At 40.1% G+C, this 20,694-nt stretch overlaps 1 protein-coding gene and 1 non-coding gene across 3 annotated transcripts in view; both read left to right on the top strand.

Annotated features, from left to right (window-relative positions):
• Nucleotides 1-20,694, top strand: part of setd3 (SET domain containing 3, actin histidine methyltransferase) — a 157,501-nt gene that overhangs the window by 26,402 nt on the left and 110,405 nt on the right. For both annotated transcript variants that reach the window (XM_060829377.1, XM_060829376.1), the window contains 3 exons: nucleotides 1,267-1,373; nucleotides 4,438-4,530; nucleotides 9,930-10,078. In XM_060829377.1, coding sequence (XP_060685360.1) covers nucleotides 1,271-1,373; nucleotides 4,438-4,530; nucleotides 9,930-10,078 — 345 coding nt within the window. In that variant the 5' untranslated portion in view covers nucleotides 1,267-1,270. The remainder of the gene's footprint in view (nucleotides 1-1,266; nucleotides 1,374-4,437; nucleotides 4,531-9,929; nucleotides 10,079-20,694) is intronic.
• On the top strand, nucleotides 8,041-8,122 carry trnas-uga (transfer RNA serine (anticodon UGA)). Its single transcript has one exon. It is a non-coding gene; the product is annotated as a tRNA-Ser (tRNA).

Below are 20,694 nucleotides of genomic sequence, written 5' to 3'. Positions count from 1 at the left end.
TTATTGTGGGGAGTATCTTCACAAAAAGGAATTGCTGTGCATCAAGATGCTCTGTCACCACCATCTTTCAAGGTCTATTAGAATAAGGGACAAATGCTGACCATGCTGGTGATACCAACATTCTGTGAATGAATTTAAACAAAGCTTGCCTTTTTGCTGGTTTTCCTTACTTACTATTACTATTTTGTCTTGAAATATTTACTTATTTAGAAAAAAATAATAAGATTTCCATCTCGTTACTGCTTTCAAGATTGAATAGTCCAGCCTTTGACTGTAATGCAGGCCTCTGTCACATCAAAGGAGCTTTTTTTTTGTCTATATTCCACACTAAGAGTAAGGGTGTCATTCTCATCTTCAGTGACTAAAATCAGTGCTTAGTGCATAATCTGACAAAAACATTGCACAGTCTTAACAGTACCTCCTCTGGATTGTGCTCCACAGTTTTGGCTATATAGACATACATTATGTTGGTTTGATGTTGCTGCAGTGTAACTTCTGGACATTTTAAGTTCTGTGTCTAGTCATCTCCTTAAATCACTTTTTTTAAAGATTTACTTCTAGCTATTCATAAGTTCCATCTGTCACTCAATTGTTCTTTCTCTGTTAATATTTCAGTTACTCATACTGAATTTCATTTCTCATAACTTGGTCCAGTTACATTTTGGCTGCTTTACTTTGGTAGGTGTGAATGCTTTGGTAGGGTAGCAATGAATCCAGGTTGTTCATGTAAATTATAAGGAATACTGAAATCGATTTCTCTTGAGCCACTATTCTATTGTTCACCTTTTGGGTTTCCATCCCATTTCTCCTTGCAGGATTTGTGGTTGTATCTTACTCCCTTTAATGTAATTATGGTCATGCTCATTTAACATACACCTTATATGAATCCCTGCACACTGATCCCTTGCTCTGGAAGGCTAACATAATTTTTATATTCTTTCATTTATTACTTTGGTAGAAAGGCTCTCTGGTAATAAATTAAAACCGTGACCTTTCACCAGAATAATTATTAGTTTAATTTTTGAAGACTATTGAATACTGACTGTCTGACTTAACTTTGAGGTGAATTTTCAGCTTTAAGCTGCAGGTCTTCTGGCACATTTATGGATTTACACAATAAGATAGACATATTGCAACAGTAAGATGTTTGAAGCCTAACTTTCCTCAAAAAAAAGTATTGTAATAATTGAGGGGAAAACTGTGGCATACCATGGCCTTTTCAGAGATTTATTTAATGTGAGATGTTTGTGTTTTATTTTACAACAGAGCAATGGGCAAGAAAAGTAGAGTCAAAACACAGAAATCAGGAGGTGGAGCGACAGCAACAGTTTCTACAAAAGAAATAATGAACCTGATAACAGAATTGCTGCAAAGTAGGTATTCTTTGAATTGAATTAGAAATCTTGTAGCACAATATAATTTTAAGTTGTCATCATAGGTAGTTTTAACTTATCCCTAAAAGTAAAAAAATGTTTGAACAGTTTGCTTTGCCCATTGCCTGAGGTGTGACAACAGACTGCCTGTTCACTTTAACCTATTCAGAATCATTTGACAAATATAATCTTTTTGAAAAGCTGTGCCACTAAGTTAATTTTCACAAATCAAAGAAAATTGTTGATTGAATTTCTGAGTACCAAATCTGGAAATGTATATTTGTACATTGAAGACGTGGATTTAAATAAAGGAAATGAGGTAATGTCTTGGGTCAAAGAAATCTAAAGCAGGCCATCAAAGATCAGATCCAGCAAGAAATAAGTTACTGAAGCCAAAAAAGATCTAAGGTTAAAGGATGAACAGAATAATTTGCCTCTATCCGATCGCTATCCCTCTATTCTTTGTCTATTCATGCTTCTGTCAAGATGCCTCTTAAACTTTGCTATTGTATTTGCCTCCACCACCTCCTCTGGCAGCACACCAGGCACTTTCCACCCTTTTTGTAAAAAATAGAACTCGCCTATCACATCTCCTTTAATCGTTCCCCCTTTTTTTTACCTTAAACCTACATCGCATAATAATTGACATTTCTACCCTTGGAAAAAGACTCTGACTATCCATGCTTCTCATAATTTTGTAAATTTCTATTCGGTCTCTCCTCATCCTTTGATGTTCAAGTGAAAATTTCTCCTCATAGCTAATATCCTCCAAACTGTTTCTGTTCCCTCTGTAAAGCCTCCTATATCCTTCAGATAATATGATGTCCAGAACTGTACTCAGCATTCTAAATATGAATAACTAAAGTTCTATACACCTGCAACATGGCTTGCCAATTTTTGTACTCTGTGCCTTGACTGATGAAGGACGTATGCCAAATGCCTTTCTGATCACCTTATCCATTTGTGTTGCCATTATGGATTTGTACGCTGAGATCCTTTTGTATGCTGATGTTCTTAAAAGTTCTGCCATTTACTGCATACTTCACTCCTATATGAGATCTCTCGAAATGCATCCCTTTGCATTTGTCCGGATTGAACTCCATCCAAATCTCCAGCTTATCTGTATCCTCTGACAATTCTCCTTGCTATCCGCAGCTTCTCCAATCTTTGTGTTGTCCACAAAATTATAAATCAGACCACTTATATTTTCCTCCACATAGTTTCATACATACTATAAACAACAGGAATTCTAGCACTGATCCTTGTGGAACACTACCAGTCACAGATCTCCAGTCAAAACAAAAACACCCTTACACTGCTACTTTCTCTCTTCCATGAATAAGCCACTTCTGTATACATCTTAACAGCTCAATGTGAATATCCTGTGACTTCACCTTTTGCATCAGCCAGCCATGAGGGACCTTGTCAATGATGCTGAAGTCCATGCAGGCTTCCAAACTGCCCTCATCAATCATCTTTGTCACTTCCTCAAAAAATTCAATCAAACCTGTAAGACATGACCTTCCCTGCACCAAGCTAATAAATTTATATCTTTCCACATGTGAGTAAATCTCACCCCTAAAAATCATCTTCAATAATTTCCCTACCACTGATGCAAGACTCACTAGTCTGTAATTTCCTTGATTATCCCTGTTGCCCTTCTTAAACAAAAGAACGCCATTGGCTAATCTTAGCCTTCTGGGACCTCTCCTGTGATTAAAGAGAACACTAAAGGTTTTATACAAGGCCCCAACAATTTCCTCACCTGCCTCTTTCAGCATTCTGGGATAGATCCCATCAGGTCTTGGAGATTTGTCCACCTTCATGTTTTGTAAAACACCAATCGCCTCTTTTTTTATATTGACATATGCCAGAATATCAACATTCTCCTCCCAAGACTCACCATTTACTAATGTCCTTCTCATTAGGGACCTCGCCCACTTCCTGTGGCTTCATGTAGAAATTCTCTCCTTTTATCCTTGAGTGGACCTACCCTTTCCCGAGCTACCCTCTTGCTCCTTACGTATGTATAAAACATCTGGGAACTTTCCGTAATTCAGTTTGTCAAATACCTTTTGTGACCTCCTTTTAACCTTCATAATTCCTTGTTTGAGTTCTTTCCTGCTATCTTTGTATTCTTTGAGGCTCTGTCTGTTTTCAGATTCATAAACCTTAAGCATACCTCATATTAAGTATTATGTATTCAAGAACACTGGAACAACAATAGAACTTTCAACCTATCAAGCCTGCCCCAACATTCAGTATATTTATGATTGACTCAACACTTCTACACAGCAACTCCATCCCCAACTCACAAGACCATATCAATGTATATCACTGGTTATTGGAAATTCATTGATTTATATCGTAAACATACGCAAACACTGAGCTTCCCAGCCCTCTGTGGTAGAGAATTGCAAAGGTTTACAATTCTCCAAATGAAAAGTAAGTTCTGCTCACCTCAGATTAAGTGGCATCCCCCTCATTTTGAAGTTGTGCCCTCTGATTTTAAACTCCTCAACAAGGGGAAACATGTTACCTGCATCTGCCTTGTCTCCTCTTTTTTTAAGTATTTTGCAGGCTATTTGCTACCCCAAGAACTAAGGCTGAATATAAAGTGGCCTAGTTGAAAATGTTTTGAAAGGGAAGCTTAAAGTAGGCCCAGGCCCTGACCTCAACCTCTATTCATCTCTGTCCCAACAAGATTTTTGCTACCCCTGTGGCCTTGCTTGATTCAGTTGGAAACCTCTGTGCCTGTTAGTGCTGAATTAAGGGTATATTTGTAAAGTTGACACCCACTAAAAGTGAATGATAATAGACAACCAGCGCAGAGAATGCTGGAGAAACTTAGCACTCTGGAAGCAAAGGGGTTATCTTTAACAGGAGGGAAGAAGAGACATTCTTCTTTTATTTTTTAGGTAGATTTTAAAGTGGAAAATTAAACATTGGCCACAATTAAAAGGCCAAATATCTAATTCACTGTCCACCTAGGGTGAAAGATTATAGGTGCTTCAGCTTATCAGCATACAGGCTTGTAATACAGTATTTTTCTTTTTTTTTCAAGAATGTAGCAATCCTTCCACAGTACCTGGAAAGGAATGGGAAGAATACGTGCAGATCCGTGGCTTGGTTGAGAAAATCCGTAAAAAACAAAAAGGTAATTATGATTGATTTCCTCTTTTGCATGAATTATTTTCTCTTGCTTTACAAACAAACTCATCTGATTGCACATCACTGTCATCGCTAGCCAGCAAAAGAGATAATATAAAACTGAAAATGGTGTGTACAAGATAACATAACATACTGAAGGTTTAATTTACTATGCTGCAGTTTTAAGGTTCGGAGTTTTTTATTGTATAGTTCTCTGCTCTCAATTTTAGTCACATCATCAGGAGTAAAGGTAAAGCCGGCATAGTCTCGCCAGACCATAGGGCTGTTCTGTCCATTAGATAGAAGTGACTGGTGATGATTTAACCTGAGGGTCACCATGGCTCAAGCGAGGGGAGAGGCTGAGAAGGAGACTCCTTAGAGTAATCTCAGCCAGTGCAGGAATTGAACCCATATTGTTGGCATCACTGCATGGTCATTAGGAGTAATGACAAAAGGAAGTCTGTGGGTTATTTCGAATTGAGGGCTAATCCTGGATAGTTGCTGGGTGTAAAACTTAAATAAGGTTTTAGTTTTTGATTACCTAGGATATGATTCATAGCATAATGTTGGATCAAACACCAACAATCCTAGAATTTATAATGGTGAGACTCCACTAAGCAGTCATATACTATATAATAAGTCTTCTGTAAGGCATTAATTAGACCTCAGTGGAGCATTATGTACAGTTTGAGTGCCACAATTCAGGAATAATTGGAGAATGTGCAGAAGAAGTTTACAAGAATCCTTCTAGGAATGAGGTACTTGACTTATGAGGATTGATTGGGAAAACTTGAAACTGCTTTCTTTGGAAAGGAGAAAACTAAGAGGAGATTTGAAAGAGTTATCAAAATCACGAGGGACCTGTACAAAATCAATGGAAACCATTCCATTTGTAAAAGGATTGAGAAGCAAAGGGCACAAATTTTAAAGTGTTTTACAAAGAACCACATGCGATATGGAAATAAATAGAAAGATTAAATAAAAATGTATTGAAGGCAGATTCAGTTGAGGCATTCAGGAGGGCATTAAATGGGTATTTGAACAGAACCAACATCCAAGGGTATAGGACATGTTACAATGTGTATTTGAAGAGCCAGTGAGACTTCATGGTCCGAATGTCCTTTTTTATTGCAATGTATCAATTCTTTGTTTCAACCCTTAATTATAAATCTAATTTCTGCGAAAATGATTTTAAAAAAACTTGACTTCAAAGAATATAGTAATAAAACACCTGTAATATCATAGCACTTAGTGTGCTGTAAACTTCAAATGTTAGAATGTATGACCTAGTCTGACACATGGAAACTTAATTTTACTCGACTATTATTTCTTTTTATAATCAGAACTCTAATTCTATGTTCTTTGTTCCCTTTTAATCATAATCTAAACTCTTCCTTAAAACTTGGAATGGTCTCTTTCCCTGGTATTGTAGTTTCTCTTGTTCTTATTTCTAAAGGTCCTGTAGGTACCCTCTTCTCCCCGCCCCCCCAACAATAGACCTTCAATCATTTAAAACAATATATTTCGCTTTTTTTTATTTAAGTTTAATATCTTTGCAACATTTTTTGATAATCGGTGTGCTCTGTTCTACTGACCCACAGTCCCGTTTTTTTCATGTTTTCCTTGCATTTTTATGTCCTCCTACCAGTTTACTTCCTAATAAATACATGTTTGCTATTTAAAAGGCTTCCAAAACTTTACAAAGCGAGTGGCATGGTAGTTTTACTGAAGTACCGCCCGAGTGTTTTGAATGCCTTTGGCTTCTTTGGCTCTATTAAAGATTATGATTATTCGGCCAGTTTCAATGCAAGTTTTCTGGTCATTAGTTTGATTTTAGAAAACTGCTTTAGGTGCATCTTAATTGCACTCTTGAATAGTTCATATAGCACTATTTGTATTGCATCATCACTAATTTCTAGACAATATACTGTAAGCTTGTCTACTGTTTCTGTGTCTCATCACCTTTGCGTTTGAGATTACCACACAGTCTCTTCAAAACACCTCTTTTAAAACATTCTGACCAACACTTCTTTGCATTGTTCTGACAAATATAATAAAAGATAAATGAGGTGACGTCTGTATCACTAAAAAGGTGGATAACTCTAAAATTTTGATCAAGTTTTTTTTAACTGTTACTCTTTGTGAGTGTAATGCTACTCTCAGAACATTCTTTTTTTTCCTTTTTTTCTGATTATTACTCTCTCCTTTAGTTTTTCAGGCCTATGTTATTCAATTTTTCACTCGATACCCATTGAGTTAATTTTATGTTTGGGATATGGCATAAGGCTTTTGAGCCTGCCCTGCCATACAGTGTGACTACAGCTATTTTATGACATAATTTCATGTTCCTGCCTTTGCCTCATATCCTTAATACCTTTGGCCTGCAATCCACTTCCTCTAATATCAATACTGATGTTGTTATTCCATATGTCCCCTGTTGACAAGACCATTATTATATGTTTTCAGTGCACCCATATTGCTCCAGTCAAGTGTCTTTTTTTTTCCCCCTAAAGTAATTGTAAAGACTTTCTGCTTGATTTGATGCTGTTTGCAAGTTTCATGTCATATTCCCTTCTTGTACTCTTATATATTTACAGACTATTTGCCATTCTCCCCACATCAGGATCTGTACTTTTTTTTTTGCAGTATATTATTTCTTAACTTTATAGTCAAACTTGGCTGTTTTTGGTATTTTTAAAATATTATGATACTTTCATATTGCAATGTATACTGTATCATATTAATTTGTTAACTCATCCTACCGATCTGTCATTTAATCCAAAACAGACTTGTCTAGTTTCCTGCAGACAGTCTCTGTTTTAGCATATTGAATTCAGTCTTTTCTAAATATAGAATCTCATCATTTTCATGTTTCTCCTTTAGAAGCACTGCATTGAGCTTAATTATATTATGATTGCTATTAGATAATTTAACATCATTCCACTCAATCACAAAGACAAATCTAAATTTAGAAAGTACTGGCACTGTTCTCTGTGAGCTTTTTTCTATTTAGTGTTATCTGCAGAATTAAAAAGCTTATAATTGATTTCTTCATCTAAGCTCTATGTAGGTTATCAAGGAGTTTAAACATTTGTCTTTCATTCAACACCTCAACCTTTTGGCACTGCATCTATTAGGAACGGTCTTAATTCATTTTCTTATCTAGTCTGTGTTTTGTACTTGATTCAATATTAAATATCAGTTCACAAATAGGATTTTATGTCGGGGTATCAGAAAATCAAAATGCAACTATTGTAGGGAGTTCCACCTTTCTTGATATCATACCAAAGATGTGATCGTGAGTTGTTGAACAGATTGTCCTCATTTAAGTTCCCGCTTACTATTTCTAAAACAGTCCTGAATATTCTTTGAACCTACAGTCTGGAAAGAAGCCTTTCAGCCCATTGAGTCTACACTGGCCCTCGAAAGAGGATTATATCCAGGCCCAGACCCATACCGTAGCCTCCTAGCCACACATTTACCATGGCTAATCTACCTAACCTGCACTTCCCCGGCAGCGGTAATGGCCGAGAGGTTAAGGCATTGGATTTGAAATCCAGTGGGGGCTCCCTGCGCAGGTTTGAGTCCTGCTCATAGCGTTGAAGTTTTAAGTGGAAGGCACGGTGGCTCAGTGATTAGCACAGCTGCATCACAGTGCCAGGGACCTGGGTTCGATTCCAGCCTCAGGTGACTGTCTGTCTGTGTGGCGTTTCCATATTCTCCCCACATCAGCGTGGTTTCCTCCCACAAATCAAAGATGTGCAGGTTAGGGTGATTGGCCATGCTAAATTGCCCATAGTGTTCAGGGTGTGTTAGTTAGGGGTAAATGTAGAGTCATAGGGTAGAGGGCTGGGTTTGGGTGGGATACTCTTAATGTGCGGCACAGTGGCTCAGTGTTTAGCACTGCTGCCTCACAGCACCAGGGTCCTGGGTTTGATTCCCATCTGTCTGTGTGGAGTTTGGGCATTCTCCCTGTGTCTGCGTGGGTTTCCTCCCACAATCCAAAGATGTGCAGGTCAGGTGAATTGACCATGCTAAATTGCCAACAGTGTTAGGTGTGTTAGATTCCCTACAGTATGGAAACAGGCCCTTTGGCCCAACAAGTCCATACCGACCCTCCGAAGAGTAACCCACCTAGACCCATTCCCCTATATTTACCCCTGACTAATGCACCTAACACTATGGGCAATTTAGCATGGCCAGTTCACCTGACCTGCACATCTTTGGATTGTGGGAGGAAACTGGAAATGTGTAAAGAAATCAAAGGTCTCTAAAGATGCACCCTCTTCAGTGCTTGTTGCATTTTAATGTGTGCAGAATGAATTGGTATTTTTTATCTTTGATCATTTGCAAGAAATATGAACTGACAATCATTATGACTTTACTTAATTAGTCTATTGCTTTGTAGTCACAATTCCAGTTTTCTCCGCACTAATGTTTACTGTTATGGCACTAAAAATGTGCTACCATTGCTTAATCCCCCTTGTTCCTTGCTAGTGACGACTTGGTGTCTGTACTTTTTTTATTAAGCTTGGTTGAGGAGCTTGGTGCACTTGCCACTGCCCAAATTGCCCTGGTCCTTTTTGTCCTATAAACTTTTGAACAAATTGATTGCTTCACTTTCCTTTGATTCTTAGTTCATATCAGAACATTTTCAGGTTCAATCTCTGGTCTGAATTGATTTATTTAATTTCAACCAGCACAAGAATTGGAAGTGTTGGAGTTTGCCTGCTGTGTCTGTGGGCTGCAAAGTTGATAGAATAATTGGATCAGTAACCGTGCATGAATATCCAGCGAGGAACAGGATAGGTTCTGAAACGATAATGTTTGCTTGAATTTTCTCCTGACACTATCTAGATTACTGCATTTAAAATGGGCATTTGAGTGATGCTGTTAACAGTTAAAAATTCACCAGAACAGTTTAGGATAGATTACAAGAAAATGGATTGAGAAATGTGCTGTAATGAATAGGTATTGTGCACAGTGAGGGATTTAAGACTGGATTGTAAATAGTGGGAATGAAGTTTCAAGCAATTTCTCAAGCTCCAAATGCCTTCTACTTTCTGAAGCTCCAGATGTGAAAACATTTTCTCCTAAATTTTCTATAATGTGTTTTACACTTTTATGGTAACAAGTCACATGGAAATGAATGTCATCCTTCTCCAATCAAGTTGTCTTGTACAATGATTCATAGTGTCAGGATTTAATTAACGAAGCAATGTGTGATATTATTGTAAATTGGCTAAATTATCATTCTTGCACCAAAGCTATTGCTGATCAGTTTAAACACTGCCTAGTATTAAATCAAATTTGTTTTGCATTTCTTTTCTAGTTAGTAGAACTTTATGATTCACATATAATTAACTTCTCTGATTTTAAGTTACTATGTGGTTTGTAACCATTTAGGATTATCGGTTGTCTTTGATGGGAACAGAGAACACCACTTTGATGAACTACTGCAGTGGGCAACTGACTGTGGAGCCTCAACTGAGGGTTTTGAAATCACTTATTTTCCAGAAGAGGGCTATGGTTTAAAGGCAACTAAAGACATTAAGGTTTGCCTCTTTTAACCTTCTTCATCCACCATCCTTTCTATGCAGTAATTTTCACCTACAGAGATCAGAGTTTCCAGAATCATTTGTTGATATTGTTACGACACTGCGGCAAACCCTTCATGCTAATTAACCCAAACACACAGAAAAGCTCACCTTACCTCGTAATCTGTTAAAGTATGAGCGACAGAGAACTACCCAAATTCCAGTATTTAAAGAAAAAAATAACAATTTTATTTTTTAAACCCTAAAGTGAACATTAAGCAACGACTATTTATAACTCCTATTCTCCTTTGTCTTAAAGATTTGTTATCTACCTCCCACTCTATAACAATCGACTGATCCGATAGAGCCCCTATTAAATTTTCAAAACCAGACAGCAGCTGTCATCCTCCTCTGTTTGTAGATCTCCCTAGGTCATCTTCGGTCTTCTGCTGCACAGATGTTCCATATGAGAAAGGTACCTTTTAGAGAAAGGGTTTTCAGGCAGTCTGTCTGATAATGGCAGGTGATGCTCTTTCTCTGCTAACTGTCCAAAATGCTTGCTTTTTATACCCTGTAACATTGGCTCATATCATTGGTGTGATGTTGTCAAAACAGTAAAATTCAAATTTAATTGGGTTTTAATTTAAACTGGTTAAACTCGAACTGCTGTGAAAACACTGAGGTGTCTAGATTACAGCCAAAACGTTACATCTTTCAATTGTCCAGTAAATTTTGTGCCTGCCAGGTGCTTGCCAGCTTTCACTCTCTCTGAAAGGTACAATATGTGCCTTCAACTTCATAACAACTCCCCTGTTTAAGAAAAAAATGAACCATCATAATGAAAAAGTGGCTTCATTCTTTTCTCTATTTCTTAACCCATTACCATGAATTACAGAGAACGTTAATCTAAGTTCATATTAACTAATGCACACACATAAATTGGTATCTATTCCATCTTATCTATACTTTATCTGTTAAATCTGCTATCACATTCTTATGACCCGCAATATGTACAATTTGTAAATTATAAGTCTGTAACATAAGACTCCAATGAAATAGTCTCGTATTCTTGTCTTTAAATCGTTCCAAGAACGTAAAAGGTTTGTGATCCATGTACACAACCGTTTCTGACACATTGTTCATGACATAAATATTAAAATATTGTAAGGCCAGTGCCAAACTCAATAATTCCTTTTTGATCGTAGAGTATTTTCTCTGGTGGGTGTTGAGTTTCTTTGAAAAGTAACCAACTGGCAGTTCAATTCCATCATCGTCTTCCTGCAACAGTACAGCTTCACCTCCTATGTCACGAGCATTGTTTGCAACTCTGAAAGCTTTCAAAAAAATTGGTGAAACTAAAACCGATGCAGTGGCTAATACTGCTTTTAAATTGTCAAATGCCTCCTGGCATTGTTCTGTCTTCTTCAGCAAATTTGTTAACGGTGCCACTATGCTGCTGTAATTTGGAATAAACCTCCAGTAGAATCCGCTTAGTCCCAAAGATTGAAGTACCTCTTCGAGGTTGGTCATGGGAATTCCTCGATACCCTTCGTCTTTGCGTTCCTTGGGATCAACCTTCTATGACTGATGTTATGTTCCAAGAACATTACCTCTGCTTTCACGAATTCGGTTTTCTTTAAGTTTATTACCAGTTTTGCTTCTCTGAATCGTTCTAAGGTCTCTGCCAGCTGTGACCTCTCCACGACTCACTAAAGATCACTTCATCATCTGGATAGACTGTATAGTTTGTTAAACCAGCCACAACTCTGTTCATGAGTTGTGGGAATGTGGCGGGTGCATTCTTCATTCCAAAGGGCATTACTTTGAATTGATACAGTCCATTTGAGGTTACAAATGCAGAAATTTCTTTTGCTTTCTCTGATAAAGGTATCCGCTAACAACCATACAGTAAGTCCAACTTGTAACTGGCTTGTCCAACTTTCTCTATACAGCCCCCTAATCTTTGTATTGGGTATGAGTCTGATTTTGATACGGTGTTGACCTTCTGCTAGTCCACACAAAATCATTGAGACCCGTCAGGTTTGGGAACTAACATGAGCGATGAACTCGACTCGCTTGACTGGGTTTGATGATATCTTCATTGAGGATTACATCCACTTCCTTCTGGACCTGTCTGGCTTTGAATCGATTAAGATTGTAGGAGTGTTATTTTTTCGGAACAGCATTACCTACATCTACCTCTTGCAGGATAGCATTAGTCCTCCTCTTAATCCTGCATATGTCCTAATACTGCTGCAAAACACCTTTCAACTGTGTTCTTTACTCCTGAGACAGATAGTTTACTAACCTATCCCACTCCTCAAGGACTTCTTCATTGTTTAATGTATTTTGAGGCACATCTGGATTTGATTCCTCACTCTGTGGGTTAGTAACTAACATCTGCTTCACCATTCCTTCTCTCTATTTAATAAGGTTTCAACGTATTCACATGAAATATGTGATACAGTTTTTTTCCTATCTGGATCTTTACTTGATAGTTTACCTGAACCAACTTTTTCTCAATTTGATAGGGACCACCAAACCTCTGAAGGGATCTCCTACCACTGGTAATAATACTAATACATCATCCCCACAGGAAAATATCTGAATTTCTGAGTTTTTATCTGTCACCTGCTTCATTCTACATGGTGCCATCTTTAGGTGCTGTTTAGCTAACTCACCTACCTGACTTAATCTCTCCCTCACCTCTGATACATAATCCAAGTGTGAGCTCTCCATCTTTGGTCCTGACAATTTCTCTTTAATTAATTTCAAAGGCCCTCTCACTTCATGGCCAAATATCAACTCAAATAGAATAAACTAAGTAGATTTGTTTGGGGCATCTCTAATGGCAAACAATACGAATGGGATAGCTTTTATCCCAATCATTTGGGCAATCCTGATAGTACGCTCTTAACATGATCTTCAGGATCTGATGCCACCTTTCCAAAGCTCCGTGGGATTCAGGATGATATGGACTTGATTAAAAGTGCTGTATTTGTAAGCTATCTGTGACTTCCTTAAACAGCCCTGCAGTAAATTTTGACCCTTGGTCTGACTGAGTCTCTCTGGGTAGCCCATTCCATGTGAAGAAAGCTACGGGCTCCTATACCACTCTTTTTGCCTAAATACTCTGTCATAGATTTGCCTCTGGAAATCTGGTAGACACATTCATTATGGTTAGCAAATACTGGTTCTCACTTTTAGTTCTTGGCAGGGAATCAATCGTAACCCACGTGAAAGGTTCTTTGACAATGGGAATTGGCAACAAAGGTGTGGGTTTTATTACTGCCTGTTGCTTACCTACCAGTTGGCATGTATGGCACATACGGCAAAAGTTAACCACATCATTGTGCATTCTAGGCCAATACTTTTGTACCTTAGCCTGAGTTTTCCGTATACCTAGATGACTTCCTACTAGTAGTTCATGTGCTACCCATAACATTTCCTGTCTGTATGCTACCAGCAACACAGTCTGGTGTATTTCTGTCCATTTCTCCTCTGCACGGAACTGCTGTGGTATTAATTTTCATCTTAGGATTCTATCTTTTGAGATAAATACCCCTCAGGAATATCCTCTGCCTCCTTTTCTGAGTAGGCATCTTTTATTGTCATGTCTTTCTGTTGTAAACCATTAGCTTTTTAGGACTAAACACTCCTGCCTGACCTTCTGCCTGTTCAGGTTTTTCCTGCACCATTACATCAAACAGGGTGTCCGCTAACTGAACCTCAACTCCTTCATCTTTCTCTTTTAGTTTTTACCTCGTGCTGTGACTTATGATGGTGGGATCTTGTTGCTACACATTTGGTGAATATTATAGGGTATTTTTCTTTTAACTCCTCAGTTCCCTGGTCTTCCTTGGGCTTTTCCACAACAAGGGGTGTCACTCCCACCTTGGATCTGCTAACTCGTTCCCAAGAACAAACTGGATTCCTGGAGCTGACACTTTTTTTTTAATCACTCCCACTGTTACTTCCCCAGTTTTGAGTTGTCACTCCAACTTGATGTTACAGAGGGGAAAGCTAAATTTCTGTCCATCAATCCCACAAATTACCACTCAGTCAGGTAACAAGTCGGAAAGAATGCAAATACATTCATTTCTAACTATTAGAGGCTAGTTAGATCGTGTAACTCTCAAAATTGTAACTTCTTGCCCGTCTCCCCCTTTTCTTTCTGAGTAAACTTTATCCACAGAGGTGAAGTCTTTGTAGAGATTAGAGATCAGACACTAACGCCATACCCAGCCTCTGCCTAGGCTGTGCACATTCTTGCTGCTCCTTGACTTTCCTTTACTACTTTCACTAATGCCACTGGCTTAGCTTCTTTTACCACATCTTTTCCCAGAGTGCCTTTCTTTTCTGACCAGCATGACTTTACATGTCCCACTTTATCACAGTGGAAACACCTGAGGCCTTTCATCTCCTTTCCACCCTCTTGGGCTTTTTGTCAACCTGTAGTAAACATTTATCAGTGTTCTTTACTCTTTGTTTCATAGTGTAGGATCTCCCCTTTTCCCAATTTCTATTCCTCACAGGATGAAATTCTTGCCGGAAGATAAAGTTTGCCTTATGCACCAATATATATTCATCTGTCATCTCTGCTGTCCCTTTCTCTTCCTGAACTTTCTGTTCATCTGCGTGAATTCTTATCATCTGTGAAAGTGAGTTTTTAAACTCCTCCAGCAGAATAATCTCTCTTAGAGCCTCATAGTTCTTAGCTATTTTAAGGCCTCCACTTGTGTTGCTGGTCAAAGCACAGCAGGTTAGGCAGCATCTCAGGAATAGAGAATTCGACGTTTCGAGCATAAGCCCTTCATCAGGAATAAGAGAGAGAGAGCCAAGCCGGCTGAGATAAAAGGTAGGGAGGAGGGACTAGGGGGAGGGGCGATGGAGGTGGGATAGGTGGAAGGAGGTCAAGGTGAGGGTGATAGGCCGGAGTGGGGTGGGGGCGGAGAGGTCAGGAAGAGGATTGCAGGTTAGGAGGGCGGTGCTGAGTTGAGGGAACCGACTGAGACAAGGTGGGGGGAGGGGAAATGAGGAAGCTGGAGAAATCTGAATTCATACCTTGTGGTTGGAGGGTTCCCAGGCGGAAGATGAGGCGCTCCTCCTCCAGCCGTCGTGTAGTTGTGTTCTGCCGGTGGAGGAGTCCAAGGACCTGCATGTCCTCGGTGGAGTGGGAGGGGGAGTTAAAGTGTTGAGCCACGGGGTGATTGGGTTGGTTGGTTCGGGCGGCCCAGAGGTGTTCTCTGAAGCGTTCCGCAAGTAAGCGGCCTGTCTCACCAATATAGAGGAGGCCACATCGGGTGCAGCGGATGCAATAGATGATGTGTGTGGAGGTACAGGTGAACTTGTGGCGGATATGGAAGGATCCCTTGGGGCCTTGGAGGGAAGTGAGTGTGGAGGTGTGGGCGCAAGTTTTACATTTCCTGCGGTTGCAGGGGAAGGTGCCGGGGGTGGAGGTTGGGTTGGTGGGGGGTGTGGATCTGACAAGGGAGTCACGAAGGGAGTGGTCCTTGCGGAACGCTGATAGGGGAGGGGAGGGAAATATATCCTTGGTGGTGGGGTCCGTTTGGAGGTGGCGGAAATGGCGGCGGATAATACGTTGTATGCGCAGGTTGGTGGGGTGGTAGGTGAGAACCAGTGGGGTTCTGTCTTGGTGGCGGTTGGAGGAGCGGGGCTCAAGGGCAGAGGAGCGGGAAGTGGAGGAGATGCGGTGGAGGGCACTTCCCGCTCCTCTGCCCTTGAGCCCCGCTCCTCCAACCGCCACCAAGACAGAACCCCACTGGTTCTCACCTACCACCCCACCAACCTGCGCATACAACGTATTATCCGCCGCCATTTCCGCCACCTCCAAACGGACCCCACCACCAAGGATATATTTCCCTCCCCTCCCCTATCAGCGTTCCGCAAGGACCACTCCCTTCGTGACTCCCTTGTCAGATCCACACCCCCCACCAACCCAACCTCCACCCCCGGCACCTTCCCCTGCAACCGCAGGAAATGTAAAACTTGCGCCCACACCTCCACACTCACTTCCCTCCAAGGCCCCAAGGGATCCTTCCATATCCGCCACAAGTTCACCTGTACCTCCACACACATCATCTACTGCATCCGCTGCACCCGATGTGGCCTCCTCTATATTGGTGAGACAGGCCGCTTACTTGCGGAACGCTTCAGAGAACACCTCTGGGCCGCCCGAACCAACCAACCCAATCACCCCGTGGCTCAACACTTTAACTCCCCCTCCCACTCCACCGAGGACATGCAGGTCCTTGGACTCCTCCACCGGCAGAACACAACTACACGACGGCTGGAGGAGGAGCGCCTCATCTTCCGCCTGGGAACCCTCCAACCACAAGGTATGAATTCAGATTTCTCCAGCTTCCTCATTTCCCCTCCCCCCACCTTGTCTCAGTCGGTTCCCTCAACTCAGCACCGCCCTCCTAACCTGCAATCCTCTTCCTGACCTCTCCGCCCCCACCCCACTCCGGCCTATCACCCTCACCTTGACCTCCTTCCACCTATCCCACCTCCATCGCCCCTCCCCCTAGTCCCTCCTCCCTACCTTTTATCTCAGCCGGCTTGGCTCTCTCTCTCTTATTCCTGATGAAGGGCTTATGCTCGAAACGTCGAATTCTCTATTCCTGAGATGCTGCCTAACCTGCTGTGCTTTGACCAGCAACACATTTGCAGCTGTGATCTCCAGCATCTGCAGACCTCATTTTTTACTCTAAGGCCTCCACTTATCTATCAAAATGACTTGATTTAATTCTTTCGAATGCAATATAAGTCTGACTTGGTTCCTCCTCTATGTTTCTGAACCACTGATATACACTTCTGGTACCAATTCATAAGCACTCAAAATAACCTGTTTGATCTATATGCATCATCTCTTGACCCTGACCTGACAACACTGCAAATACCTCACTAGCTCTGCCTACCAGTTTAGTTTGAACTAGCATTACCCACAAGTCATCTGAGCATTCCATTTGCCTTGGGGGAGAAAGTGAGGTCTGCAGATGCTGGAGATCAGAGCTGAAAATGTGTTGCTGGAAAAGCGCAGCAGGTCAGGCAGCATCCAAGGAACAGGAAATTCGACGTTTCAGGCATAAGCCCTTCATCAGGAAGCCCTTCTCATTCCATTTGCCTTGCCAATTTTTCAAATGGAATAAAGAAGGTTTTGACCACTTTCTCAACAAAATGTGGCAATGCTTTAACATATCCTTCTCTTATCATTTCCATCATGTTAACTTGAGTTTCCTGACTAATTTGCAACTTGTGAAGTTCAAATTCCCTCTCCTTTTCTCTTTCTTTTCTCTTTTTCTCTCTCCCTTTCTTTTCTCTCTCTTTCTTTGTCTCTCTCTTTCTCTTTCTCCTCTTTCTCTTTGCTCAGTTAAAAGCCTTCTCTCTCTCTTCTCTCTGTCTCTCTGTCTTCCCCCCCCCGCAACATTCCCCGTTTATCTTCTAGTTCCAATTTCCTCAATTGTAATTTCAAGTTTTTCTAACACTACTGCACTTGTCTGTTTCTCCGACACACCGAAGTGTTTGAGTAATTCCCTTACAATTTCAGCTTTCCTTTTGTCCCTGGCGAAACCCAAATCTAACCTCTTTGCTGATTCAAAGTATGTTTGATTTCTGTCCTTCTAAGCTTTCTTGGCAAATTTAAGAATCATCTTCACACCACAGAACCTTTTTAGCGATTTTAAGAGCCATTTCTCTCATTTTTAAATTTAATCAACCACAAGTAATCAAAATTAAACAAATTGTGTGACCTATGTTTTATTTAGAGATCTAGGATATTGATCAGCAGGTGTTTAAATCTGCTGGGATCTTTTACCCCAAATCTGTTCAAATCTATCCAAATCTCGGACTGGATCTGTGTAAATCTGTCCAAATCACGGACCCAAGCCCCCAAGTTGTTACGACACTGCAGCAAACCCTTCTGCTAATTAAATCAAACACACAGAAAAGCTCACCTTGCCTCGTAGTCTGTTAAAGTATGAATGACAGAAAACTACCCAAATTCCAATATTTAAAGTAAAAAATAACAGTTTTATTCTTTAACTCTAAAAGTGAACATTAAACATCAACTATTTACAACTTTAAGCCTCCTTTGTCTTAAAGATTTGTTATCTTATTACCACTCTATAACTATACTGATCGATAAAGCCTCTGTTAAATTTACAGCAAATCAGTTTTCACAACTAGGTAGCGTCAGTCGTCCTTCTTTGTTTATCGGTCTCCCTGAGTCATCTTCTGTCTTCTGCTGCACAGATGTTTCGTATGAAAAAGGTACCTTTTTAGAGAGAGAATTTTTGGGCACTCTGTCTGACAATGGCAGGTGGTGCTCTTTCTTTGCAAATTGTCCAAAATGCCTGCTTTTTCTATCCCAAAACATTGGATTGTCTCATTGGTTCAATGTTGTCAAAACAATAAGATTCAAATTTGATTGGGTTTTAGTATCTTGGGGCATAATTTAAACTGCTTGGTTAAATTCAAACTGCTGTGAAAACAATGACATATCGAGGTTACAGCCAAATTGTTACAGCTTTCAATTGTCCAATACACTTTGTGCCTGTCAGTTTTCACTCTCTCTTAAAGGTACAGTACACGCCTTCAGCTTCATAACAATATGCACTTAATTTAGAAGTAATCCCAATTTTTTTTATGCTGTACATCCACAACAATGAGATCCTGCCTTGTAATGTCCACTGCTACACCGTCAATGCAACTTCATTGCATTCCTTTAGAGTAAATCAGACAACTGCTGCCTTTTGAAGCAACCACACCCACTAAAAATTAGATTAGATTGGATTACTTACAGTGAGGAAACAGGCCCTTCGGCCCAACAAGTCCACACCGACCCGCTGAAGCGCAACCCACCCATACCCCTACATTTACCCCTTACCTAACACTACGGGCAATTTAGCATGGCCAATTCACCCCGCACATCTTTGGACTATGGGATCTGACAACAAATTAGTTATAAACTGTGTAGAATTGAACATCTGTGGCATATTTAAAATATGAAGTGCGTTTTTATCTGCAGATACAGAAAACCTTTGTCCATTTGTATGAACCTGTTCATCTGTCTGCTAACAATCCTCTGGCATTTCTGAGTAGGAACAGCTATTGGTATTCTGGAGATATGATATCAAGTAATCTATGTAAGAAAATACTGTAATTCAGTAAGCAGTTTCTTCAAATTATGAGCTTAAATAAGGTGAAAATTTCTGAAAGGAGAGGAAGCCTCCTTCTTCAGCCATAGCTGAACATCTTTACAACTCCAGATAGAGTGGATAGTCAGAGACATTTTCTCATGGCGAAAATGCCTATCACAAGGGGGCATAATTTTAACGTAATTGGAGAAAGGTTTAGGGGAGATGTCAGACGTAGGTTCTTTATTCAGAGAGTGGCGGGTGTGTGGAATGCTCTGCCAGTAATGGGAGTACAATCAGATACGTCAGGGACATTTAGCGGCTCTTGGATAGACACATGGAAAATACTATAATGAAGGGTGAGTAGGTTAATCTGTAGAATAAAAGGCCGAAGGGCCTGTGCTGTGCTGTACTGTTCTTTGTTTCTTAACTCCAATAACTCAGTAGAAAACAATTACAGCAAGGTACATGTTCTAACTGAAATTGTCTTTGGAATTAAGGTAAACCACTTCCCCTAGTTGGTTATTTATATCTAACAGCTTCATATTGCCACAAGCATATGGAAGAAGAAGCTATGAGGTGTTGGTCCATCTTGCCCAATAATCTCACTGAAATAATTTGAGAAATTGTTTAAGACAGGGAATAAGATGGGAAAATTGGCCTCCCAACATTGCATCACCATTTCCTTAAATTTTTTACTGTATTTCATTTATTATTGTTTGTAGGTAAATCCCAATTATTTGCTTGTTGTATAAGAACCTAAGAAATGTGAGTAGGAGTAAACTATGTGAGTCCTCTAGCCTGCTAGCATTCAAAGTAATCATCAGAGAGATAAAGATTATTCCTATCACATGCAGCTTGCTGACAATATTATAGACACTGCAAAATGAAGATTGAACGTAGTCAGTTTTGGAGAGTGAAGTGCATTGTGAAACATGAAGATTGCATGTTAGATTGCAGATCTGATATAACAAATCATAGAAAGTCCAGAATTTCACTTTCTTCAAGATAATAACTGAACTACCTTCTCTATCAATGGGTTGAAACAAAGAATGAAGAAATGTTTCTTTGAATGGACACTACTGTGGTTCTAGCTGACGGCAATACTGCACATGTCATAGAACATCACAGGCAGTACAGGCCCTTGATATTGTGCTGACCTGTGAAACCAATCTGAAGCGCATCTAATCTACACTATTCCATTTTCATTCATATGTTTATCCAATGACCATTTAAATACCCTTAAAGTTTGTGAGTCTTCTACTGTTGCAGGCAGGGCCTTCCACGCCCTTACTACTCTCTGAGTAAAGAACCTACCTCTGACATCTGTCCTGTATCTATCACCCCTCAACTTAAAGCTATGTCCCCTCATGCTAGCCATCATCATCCAAGAAAAAAAGCTCTCACTGTCCACCTACCTAATCCCCTGTTCATCTTGTATGTCTCCATTAAGTCACCTCTCAACCTTCAACTTTC

The sequence above is a fragment of the Hemiscyllium ocellatum genome, chromosome 8, assembly GCF_020745735.1.
Source record: "Hemiscyllium ocellatum isolate sHemOce1 chromosome 8, sHemOce1.pat.X.cur, whole genome shotgun sequence".
Lineage (NCBI taxonomy): Eukaryota > Metazoa > Chordata > Chondrichthyes > Orectolobiformes > Hemiscylliidae > Hemiscyllium > Hemiscyllium ocellatum.
The sequence above is the reverse complement of the archived record's forward strand: the minus strand, read 5'-3'. Positions and strand labels throughout refer to the sequence as shown.